General features: G+C 46.5%; 1 protein-coding gene across 1 annotated transcript; it reads right to left on the reverse strand.

Moving 5' to 3' along the window:
- Positions 1–2758: 2758 nt before the first annotated feature.
- Positions 2759–9835, reverse strand: LOC124682128 (histone-lysine N-methyltransferase family member SUVH2-like). The gene is made up of 2 exons (XM_047216878.1): positions 7470–9835; positions 2759–3173 (listed from the first exon to the last, which is right to left on the reverse strand). The coding sequence occupies exon 1, from the start codon at positions 9593–9595 to the stop codon at positions 7571–7573; it is 2025 nt and encodes a 674-aa protein (XP_047072834.1). The 5' UTR covers positions 9596–9835; the 3' UTR covers positions 2759–3173; positions 7470–7570.
- Positions 9836–10372: the final 537 nt, after the last annotated feature.

Below are 10372 nucleotides of genomic sequence, written 5' to 3' on the forward strand. Positions count from 1 at the left end.
TCCTCCTTTCTCAATAACCCTAGGTACATATTTATAGTCAGTAGACTTTCTAACTTGGGAAATAAACCTAACTCCATACGAACTAAACTCTATCTCTTAATTCTAAATCTACCATAATATACAAATACACGGGCAGTCTAGCCCAAATTCTCGTACGAGGCTGATTCAGAAATATTTCACGTGCATATTCTCTAAGCCCATTTAATCACGGCCCATCTCCGGACTTGGTTAAAATCTGGTGATAACACCTATATATAGGGAGCCACTAAGGATGGGTAGTTTAGACATACAAAGGGATAACGGGTTCAGATTTGATGCTCTTTGTAGTGTGGAAGCAGGGCCGGCGCAGGTAGGGCGACAGGGCCGGTGCATGTAGGGCGGAAGTGTCGTCGTCATCAGGCGTAGTGGCAGGGCCGCCGTGCCGGTCATCCTGAGCAGCAGTGCCGGCCTTCCTAGCGCGTCTCCTTCTCCTCGACGATCTCTTCCATGCTTCCACGACCTCGGCCTTGAGTCCTCGAGCCTCCATGGCGTCGTCTACTTCCTCCATACTTGGCGATGTATTCTATCATGATCATATGACGGAAGATGATTAGCATATCATTCATGAGAGACAATTGTAAGAATACATAAAGGAGAAGATTCACCTTTGCGTGACGTGTCGGTGTTAACGCACATGATACGGTGGAGACCGAAGGTCGGGTTGCATCACCACGTCCTAGAGTTTTGTCGAAAAGACGTCGGGTTGGAGTGCAACCGAGACACGGCCAGTGCTATACACCGACTAGGTTGGTGCCTACCAGGCACCGCACACCCTGGTCGGGTATTGAGCCTCGCCCATTTAGCTTTTCTTTTCGTTTTCGTTTTCTGCTTCTATTTTTCTGTTTATTTGTTTTTCTATTTTCTATTTTCAGTTTTCTTTTTCCCTTTTCTTTATATTTATTTTTTGTTCAAATTTGAGAATTATTAAAATTCAAAAAAATTAAAATGACTGAGAATTATGTTGACATTCCATTAACTCAGGTCAACATAATCAACACATAAAGCCCTGGTTACAGCAATTGGGTATTGTTCAAACCACACTTTGTGGTATCCTGGTAGCTCGGCCACACCCAGCGCCTCCAGGTCATGGGCATGGGCTGGGTTGTTAGATGACTGAGGCGACTTGTTAGCATAAAACCACCACATTCTCAGCTAAATGTCGATTTTGGTACCACTCTATCTTTCGGAAGCAAAAAAAACTACCACATTTTGCCGACATTTTCACAAAAAACACTAAACCATGTCTGAGCGCGAATTGACACGATTTTTGACAGGTCAGGCCCACATGTAAAGCTAACGTGCCAAAAATTTCTTCCAATAGACTGGGCCCACATGTCAGCATAATTAAAAGAAACCTAAATATCTAGAAAAAAATCAAAATTCAAATCTCTCTCCGTCCTCGCCGGAGTATGTCGCTGAGGAAGGGATCCCTCGCCGGAGGCCATGTGGTCGCTGCTCTGCACCTCGCCGGAGGCCATGGAGACCATGGAGTCGCTGACTCGTTGCCCTGACCTCGCCGGAGACCACCCCTCCACGGCCTTGCAGCGCAGCGGCTCCGGTGAGCGTGCGGGAGGCCGGGGTTTGGGCCCGTCGAGCAGGGGCTTGCACGCGGCGGCGGCCTTCCTCGCCGGCGTGCGGGGAGCAGACCGAGCAGCGGGTGGACCGGGTCCGGGCAGCGGCGCGTTCAGGGGAGGCAGCGGCGGTAGGGACCGGAGCCGCCTCGAGCCCAAGTTCGACCATGGTGGGGTTGACCCAGAGCGCCTGCAGCAGCACGACGGGCACGGCTCGGCGGCTGCGTGCGGGTTCGGAGGTCGTCTTCCCCATCCCCGGCGTGCGGCTCGGCGGGTGCGTGCAAGCAATGTGGGCAGGCTCGGCGGTGGCTGCGTGCGGGCAGACTCGCGGCGGCTGCGTGCGGGATGGGGTGGGGATACGGTTGGGGGCTCCTTTTTTTGTTGTTGTTTTTATTTATTTTTTGTGTTGTTTAACTTTTTTAACTGGACTGACATGTGGGCTCTAGTCCACCTCAGCAAATTGGGCCTGCCAACTGGGCCCCACCTCAGAAAATTGGGCCTACCAACTGGGCCCCACAGGTCAGAAACGGTGTTAATTCAAAATTAGTGCTATCTGAGAAAACCTCATCAAAATCTGGTGATTTTTTGCGCCGAAACATAAAGTGGTACCAAAATGAAGATTTAGTTACGAATGGTGGTTCTATGCTAATAACTCACCGAGGCATTGTCAATAATCTATGAAGGCAAGCGGGAGATGGTACTTCACTTCACGGAACCGTGCTCCAAGGGGCGCATCTTACTAGGAATCGGAAACAATTGCTCTTTGAAGGCGCAGAAAGCGAAATGTTTTGCAGCGAGTCAAGCGTAATACGATCAAAAGGAAATGGGGTCGATTGCGTCGCAAAAAACAGTCTTCCGATTCCAACCTGATCTGCAATGCAGCTAGCGTTCACGAGTGCATGTGTTTCAGACCGAAGGGCTTCACCAATCACCAGCATTGGTTACAGAAACTGCAAACATTGGCTGGCTTTCATGATCCCTAGCAACACAACCCCAGCATCGATTCCCTGAAGTCCCACTGAAAGCCCCATCGATGTTGATCATGGTCCAATCAGCTTCAGGCGTTTGCCACCTGTGCACAACCGATGGTAAATCTGCAGGTTTCTTCTTAAAAAATTCTACCCTGTGCACACGGAGCTCACTCTGCATGACAGCCAAATTGCACAGTACCCTGCAACTGCAAGCAATTAGCCTGTACAACCTAACTTAGCAAGATCTACAAACCTACGAGCTATTGTTTGTTTCAGCACCGGTAACTCATGAAGGTACAACCATTTAGCAACACAAGAGGGTACAAGTACACCTGGATACTAGATAATTAACAGATATATGTACATATATGGACTTCCACAGCAATGAGGTAAAAGCAATGGCTAAAGCTTGAATCCCAGTGTGTGCCGTGCAAAGCTTCATCCAGCAGCAAAAATCAAGCTTCAAAGGTGTAACCACGGTTGCCATGCGAAATATACACCAAATGGCTGATTCCCGTTAATGATAAAGAGCTTAGATGTGACTCATGGAAAGGTGTCACGATCCTCGACTGTAGAATCCTCCATTATTAGACTGAAAGAAGAAAGGTATTGCTAAGTTTATTGAGATTTAATAAAGGAAAAAATAAAGACAAAGGGGCAACAGATATTGTTTAAAACTTGGCTAAAACATTACTATGTTTAGGAGAATGTACAAAAAACTGTTATCCAGGCTCACTGTGCTATCAATGTAAAAGGATCAAAAGAAAACATCCAATTCAAATATCAGTTGAACTAATTGCAACAACACAAGCATAAGAGTTAGCATCAAATAGCTAAGTAAAGAACACCCTTAAAGTTGCATATCTGAAACACAATAACCACTACAATATGCTGTTGATCAAATGACTTGGTAAAAACAAATAGTATAGTACTGTGTAGACATGGAAGTACAAAACTACTGTTGAAAACACAATTCTTACTCCCTTTTCACGTAATATTCAATGAGAATTCAGTGCAAGCTCACGTTACAAGTTACGGATCAATAGAAGATGAACACAAGGTTTAAAAACAAACCAAATTACTAACTGTACAAGTACAACCTAAGCAACTCGATTACAAAACATTGAACAATATACAAAAGGTATAGAGCTAGGTCGTGTTAGAAGTTGGATTTTGAACTATGTCCACTCTTACAAGGTACTCCCTCCGTCCCACTAAGGTTGCGTGAGATTTGTGAGTAAATTACAAAAAACTACAACAATTCCCACTAAGTTCTGAGGCGTGTCACAGATCACGCTGAATCCAGTCTAATAGCATTTTAACAGCAATCCTGACCGACGGGGCCTATTTGTCAAGGCTGAGTTGGCAGCACACGTGGAGGAGGAACTAAGTTGGACGTGGAACCCACGTGTCAGACCCACATCTTTTTCCCCTCTTTTTTTCCTCTCCTCTCATTATCTCTCTCCTTGCACGCTTCGGGCGGCCACCTCCTCTGCTCTGCTCAGCGTTTTCCTTTTCTCTCCCTCTTCTCGGTGGTCGTCCACTTCTCCGGCGCGGGGGCCTCGCCAGCAGCGCCACTGGACCATGTGCGGGAGCCTGGGCAGCTTCTACGTCACATCGGAGCTCGGGAGGGGCTGGAGGCGTGCAGTAGGTCACCAACGCGCACGTGCCTCCCGATTTCAGCGCTTCGTAGTGGCCATCGACGGTGCAGCTCCTTCCCCGCTTGAATCCCATCGGCGACAGATCGGAGTAAGACTTGTGGTTACAGATCGAATCCCCTCGGTGACGCCCCGCTCGAGTTCGATGTGCTCACAGATCGGAAGAAGACAAGAACGTCGTGTTGCCCTCGTCACCGCCGACCAGGTCGCTATGGTAAGGAACGGGTGGAGCGTTTCGGCGGCGGAGGAAGGCCAGGGGCGTGGCGCAGTAGCAGAGGAGGCAGACCCAGCAGAGGAGCTGCGTGACTGGAAGGAACTAGACTAGGGCTCACAGGGGAAGGAGGAGTTGCAGGCTCGAAGCAGGGATTGGTTGCGGAGGAAGGAGGCGGGGTGGCGCCGGAGGCAGTGGTTGCCGGAAAAGGTGCTGAGAGGAGAGGGGAGAGATAAGGAGGAAGGAGAACAGAGAGACGGGGACTGATATGTGGCCCCCACATCCACCTCAGCTCCATCTCCAGATGTCTCTGCCAGCTCAGCCTGACAAATGGGCGTCTGTCAAAACGTTATTAGAAGGGAATCGGTGCAATTTGTAAGGACATGCCCCAGAACTGGTAGATTTTTGCAAAAATTAGCAAAAGAGTTACTGACTTGATACCCTAGCCCGAATTGTGGTAGTTTTATGTAATTTACTCGAGATGTATCCAAATTTTGACAAATCTCAAGACAACCTTCATGGGACAGAGGGAGTACTAGTATAACCTACCCGAAGACAACAAGTAGGCGAAATCTTGCAAAAAAATCAGATAAGAAGAAGTATTAATATTATGTCAAAATGGAACGACGGATTCGTACTAGATATGTTAGCCATACTGACCATACACAGAAAGAGGATTTTAGCCATGAAACAATGACAACAATAATTTGAGAGTCTAAAATAATATGGAAACACCCTTTGCTGTCAATGATGGCTCTATTTTTAGAGCTAAAATTTTGCCTGGTTGATTTCCTTTCTTTCCCTGGTGTTTTACAAGATTTCGCGAGACGCGGTTGACGATCTTACGCTGAGTGGCCAGATTTTCTGTCATGAAACAAATCTGGTTGTGACTAATGTAGATTTTTCTATAGCTGATGGCCTGGAGAAAAAGATACCCTTGGATCTGCCTGTGCTAATGTGCTTAGGCTGGTTCGAAGAAGCAAGTGCATATACATATGAAGGGATTCATATAAAATCTAGGTTAGAGCCTCAGAGCATGCCACGCCAATGTTCTATTCACATGCTTTGTCTCCTATAACACGCAAAGGTCCACTCGGTCTCTGTTAACACACTGTAACTGAAACTATCATATGTTTAACTCCATAGCCACTAAATTGGACTAATCTTTTCATAGTTACCAAGTCCTAGTCTCCTATAACAAGAACATGAGAAGAAAAATAAACTTTTTCGCATATCTAATAAAATGTAGGTAGAATGAAAATGAACAAAAACATGCAATAACTTCTCTAAGCTTGGCTCAGTTTGTTCCTATGAAACTAGGATAAACCTAGCTTTGAACTTCGTACAAATAAGCATTTGCTCCAGTGAAACTAATGCAGAGTGGACATTACTTGTACTACCAAGTTCACTTTTTTTTTCCTGTGTATACAGCTGCTGCCATCCAGTTCTAATAATGAAACAAAATAATTGTAAAACTAAATAAGTACACTATCAGGAAAAACTTCCATTAAAATACTATCACAGAAAGAAGGAAAAAAAATAAACACTCACGACAATAGCTGGAAAGCAGCACCTATCCTTGGACTAAATGCAATAGCAGTTACAACATTCAATATTTTTAGTGTCTAGATACTATTTAAACATTCAACATTCAATATTTGTTGCTAAATAGCATCTAGATACATCCAAATTTAATCTTCAACACTAAGGAAGGATGTATGCCCCTGCAATACTGATATCCTAGTCTCCTATCAATTAGTACACCAATCAATATTTTTTATGTAAACCCCTTGTGTTGCTGGGGGATCCTAGTCACAATTTGACCTTTTCGTTGTTGTTGGGAAAAGCCCATATCATCCCGCCAGTACTTCGATGGTGTGTGAACTTAATGCCCTGAAGTAAATCGAATAGTCTCATCCGTAAATATCTAGAACCAGAGCAAATAACCCCCAATGGCAGTTATTCCCTGTGGTGATTGATGTGGTGAGTAACACAGTGGTATCAGCAAATAAATCATGCTGTTTCCAGTGGGTCCACTCATGTAAGTGATTAAACAAAGACAGGTAGTATGATACTAGTATATGTAACAGATAACTGCTATAGTACACTTTTATGTATTCCCTCCGTTCCAAATTAATTGATGCAACTTTATCTAAATATGGATGTATCTACATATTGAGTGCGTCTAGATACATCCACATCTAGACAAAGCTGCAACATTTAATTTGGAACAGAGGTATATCCTATCAAGAATGAATTTGACAAATTATTAGTATTATTGTATTTTTTATGTCCTGCTACCATCACCAAAATAGAAAGATATATTGGTTAATTCAGGTGTCCAAACCCGAATAACTCAAATGGTTCTAGAATAATCCATGGAGAAATGTGAATCTTGCCCGAGAAACCATGGCAACTGAGTCTGTTAACAAACATATTTTTTTGCAACAGAAACAGAAATACATGATTTTTCTATATCACATCTCAGCTGTTCCTGATAATGAGACCACTGACATGTGATGTTTATCAAAGACTGCTAGCTTCCTGGGCCATGTTCAGTTGGACACTAAATATGCTAGATCATGTATAGAAAAATGCCAGTAACGGGGAAGTAATGCAAGGTTCCAGGTATATATAGTAGCCGTTCAATATCATCGTCAAACTGAGAGAAAATAGTCAAAGGGATCAGCCAGCTATTTGAGAGAAAAGGATGCACATGCATATGTACAAAGTGGCAACTACTTCACAAACAAATCCTCATACGAAAATAAATCTTATACAAATTAGACAGTTCCACAAGTGCATCATGCCGTCTGATTGTCAACACAAACCACTCAGATTTATGATCCTTGGTAGGAGCAGAATAACATGCAAGGAAAGTTGAAAACATACAAATCCAAACAGTTCACACAGGCATAAAACACATAGTTGTTATGAAAACCATTAAAATATCCAATTTCTAAATACAATCCTACGAAGTTCGAGAGAACAGAATTGCAGCAAGGATTGACAATATTACCAGCAGAGTAACTTCTAGCAGCAATCTCCTCGATGATCCCCAAGAGAAGCATTACGACAATGTCACACCAATGGAAAAGTAAAGAAGGTATTGCCGTCCGACTACATAGTTAACTTTCCAACCCATTCATCAATCATTCCATAGTCAATGCTTAGCTCCCTCAATGGCGGAATGTTCTCCAGAGCAAAGATCATGAGATGGGGATACGACATGTTGTAGTGGTCAAACAGCACAAACTGGATAAAAACATTTGGACTGCAACTATGGCTGAAATAACAAGCCACATTCCTTGCCCTTGAAACATCGATTGAAAAGTTCAAGTCTGCAATGGCAGGATGATTCGGCGCCACATACTCAGGATACACATCAGAGATATCACCCCAATCTAACCACCTTGAAGGGAACCTGTTTGGATGCACCAAGCAATCACCATTCCCTGCCACTATCTCTGACTGCTGATGAGTAAGCACTATCCCACTAAACTCACAAATGAACGTGCCGGCCTTAATGAGATCCAAAGACCGAACACCCCACCCAGTCTCCCTTGACCTGAACACCTCAAGCCTATTCTTAAGCCCCTTCTGACTAACCCTGTTGGTGCAGCTAGGTGGGCATCGGCAATACGGACCACACTCATAGACCAGTGGTTTGCCCCGTAAAAGAACACCAGCTTTATCATACGCGAACTCACCCCCATTCCTTTCTGCACAATAACATCCAATTGAGCAATTATGTGTGCACCCACACCCACCACCACCCTCAGCAGACTTCCCTTGTACCGCAGAAGATGGAAATATTGGTCGTACCAGGTACTCAAATAAAAGTGGGTCCCTATCATCATCGACATCATTATATAGTGCAACTGGCATGATCTCTCGACCCATGGAAATATCAAAGCTCAGGTATCCAGTTGGTCGCATCGATAGAGCATCCACCTTAAGGTGCTCAGCTGCACGATAATTCACAGAGCCCATGGGCTCCTGCCCCTCAATGCGAATCATTTTATACTTGTAAACACCAAAGCCAGCTTTCCCGCGATCGAGCCAGTAGTCAACAACCTTGTAGAGGCCATCATAGAAGTAGACCTTCCCAACAGGGCTGCGCTTAGACTTGACTGCACGGATTACGCGGATCTCAATACCATAGGCCATGCTGCGCTCCAGGGCAAGATTACCACCCTCTAGCTTCTGGTCGACGCAATGCTTGTGCAGGCTGGGGTCTCGACCACCATGGCCGGTGTACACCAGTACGTCACCACGGTCATCATCATCTTCATACCCACCAGACACAATAATAGATGTGGCTATAGGTTCGCCTGAGGAAGAGTGCCCTGCTGAGAGGTAGTCGATCCCGGCCTGCACCTGGCCATGGAGGCCTAGCACACATAGCTCCATGCGGAAGAAGAATGCATCGCCTACAGAAATCCCAGGTATCGGCCCCACGATGCGGCGGTCCCGGTTGAGCCACAGGTCTCGGTCGGCCATGAGTGCCGCGGCCCGCAAGTCGGCGCGCACGCGACGCCGGTCCACCGGAGCAAGCCCGATGGCGCCCGCAAGGCCGAGCGCCTCCGCGCGCTCGTCGTCCTTGAGCAGCAGGCCTCGCAGCGACTCGAAGGTGATGCGCGCCCGGCGCACCACGTCACGGAAATAGATCTGATCCCGCACGCTCAGTGAGGACACCCGCACCAGCTCTGACGACCGCGGCCGGCGCTTCTTCACCACAGACCCCGACCCAGGATGCACAACAGCCGGAGCGGCAGCCTCCGGCGTGGGCGCTGGCACGATCGCCCCGGACCCGGCCGATAGGAGGTAGAGGCTCGCAAGCCGGCAGTACTCGGCGAAGAGGGCGTCCTCGTCAGGGTTTGGCGGCAGCGACTGCAGAGGCGTCATTACCTCCGCCGAATACAGGTCAGGCGTTGCCGGTGTAGGGGCAACGTACGCCGCAGCAACCGCAGCCGCGGGCGCCGGCGTCGGCGCCGGCGCGGCCGCCGGCAGAGAGTCATGCTCCGGGGAAGCCGGTTCCGACTTGGGCTCCCTCTTGAGGAACGGCAGGAAGTTAAGGTCGATGGAATCGGACGAAGGAGATGACGACGGCGAGGAGGACGGTGAGGAGTCCTCCACCTCCATAGCCCCCAATAAAAAGCCCCGGCGGCCGAGGCCGAGGCCGAGTCGTCCTCCACAGGGGCTCCCCGCAGTTCCCAAATTCGTCCAGGAGCGCGGCGGAAACGACGAGGAAGAAAAAGTGGCGGAAGTGGGGAGAGAGGGCGGTGGTGAATTTGTGAAGGTGGGATGCAAGGTGCGAGCGAGGGGGATGTGCGAAATCTCCGAGATGGGGCGTCCTCTCCGTCCGTAGGGGCTATAATGACGAAAAATTGAATGTGCCCAAAGTATGCCGAGGATTAAAGTTCATGGGGAAGCACCTCCTCGTGCTCTCCAACAGTCACTGACAAACGTACCCAACAACGAGCTGCTGGGAGGTTGTACGAGATCAAGTAAATTTAATGTGCAGGGTCAGTTTTGGTACGGTGATTTTTAGGATTTGTCTTCTTTAACCAGAAATCAGTTCAATTATATGATAATTATTAATTTAAAAAATATAAAGTGTTTTTAATATAGATCCAATTATATTAGTTAGTTAGTAAAATATAATTAAAGTATTATTGCTTAAATTTTCTGTCGAAGACAAATCTTTGAAATGCATCTATGAGCTTGTTTATTATTTCTTGTTGCACTATGCTGAATTTCAAAAACCGACTTGTTGAGACCATAGATTGCTTTGGCGTAAAGGATAGGCAAGAGAACAAGTCGGAAGGGCACGTTCTCTTTCATCTGTCTTTTCTAGGTGCACATCACCATCTACTAAAATTAGGAGTGCTTGCTATATATAGATTGCGTTTTCATAAT

The sequence above is a fragment of the Lolium rigidum genome, unplaced genomic scaffold (assembly GCF_022539505.1).
Source record: "Lolium rigidum isolate FL_2022 unplaced genomic scaffold, APGP_CSIRO_Lrig_0.1 contig_68410_1, whole genome shotgun sequence".
Classification (NCBI taxonomy): Eukaryota; Viridiplantae; Streptophyta; class Magnoliopsida; order Poales; family Poaceae; genus Lolium; species Lolium rigidum.

Bases quoted from the DNA above. Each gene is read 5' to 3' on its own strand.
- LOC124682128 (XM_047216878.1), bottom strand. From the start codon at position 9,595: ATGGAGGTGGAGGACTCCTCACCGTCCTCCTCGCCGTCGTCATCTCCT.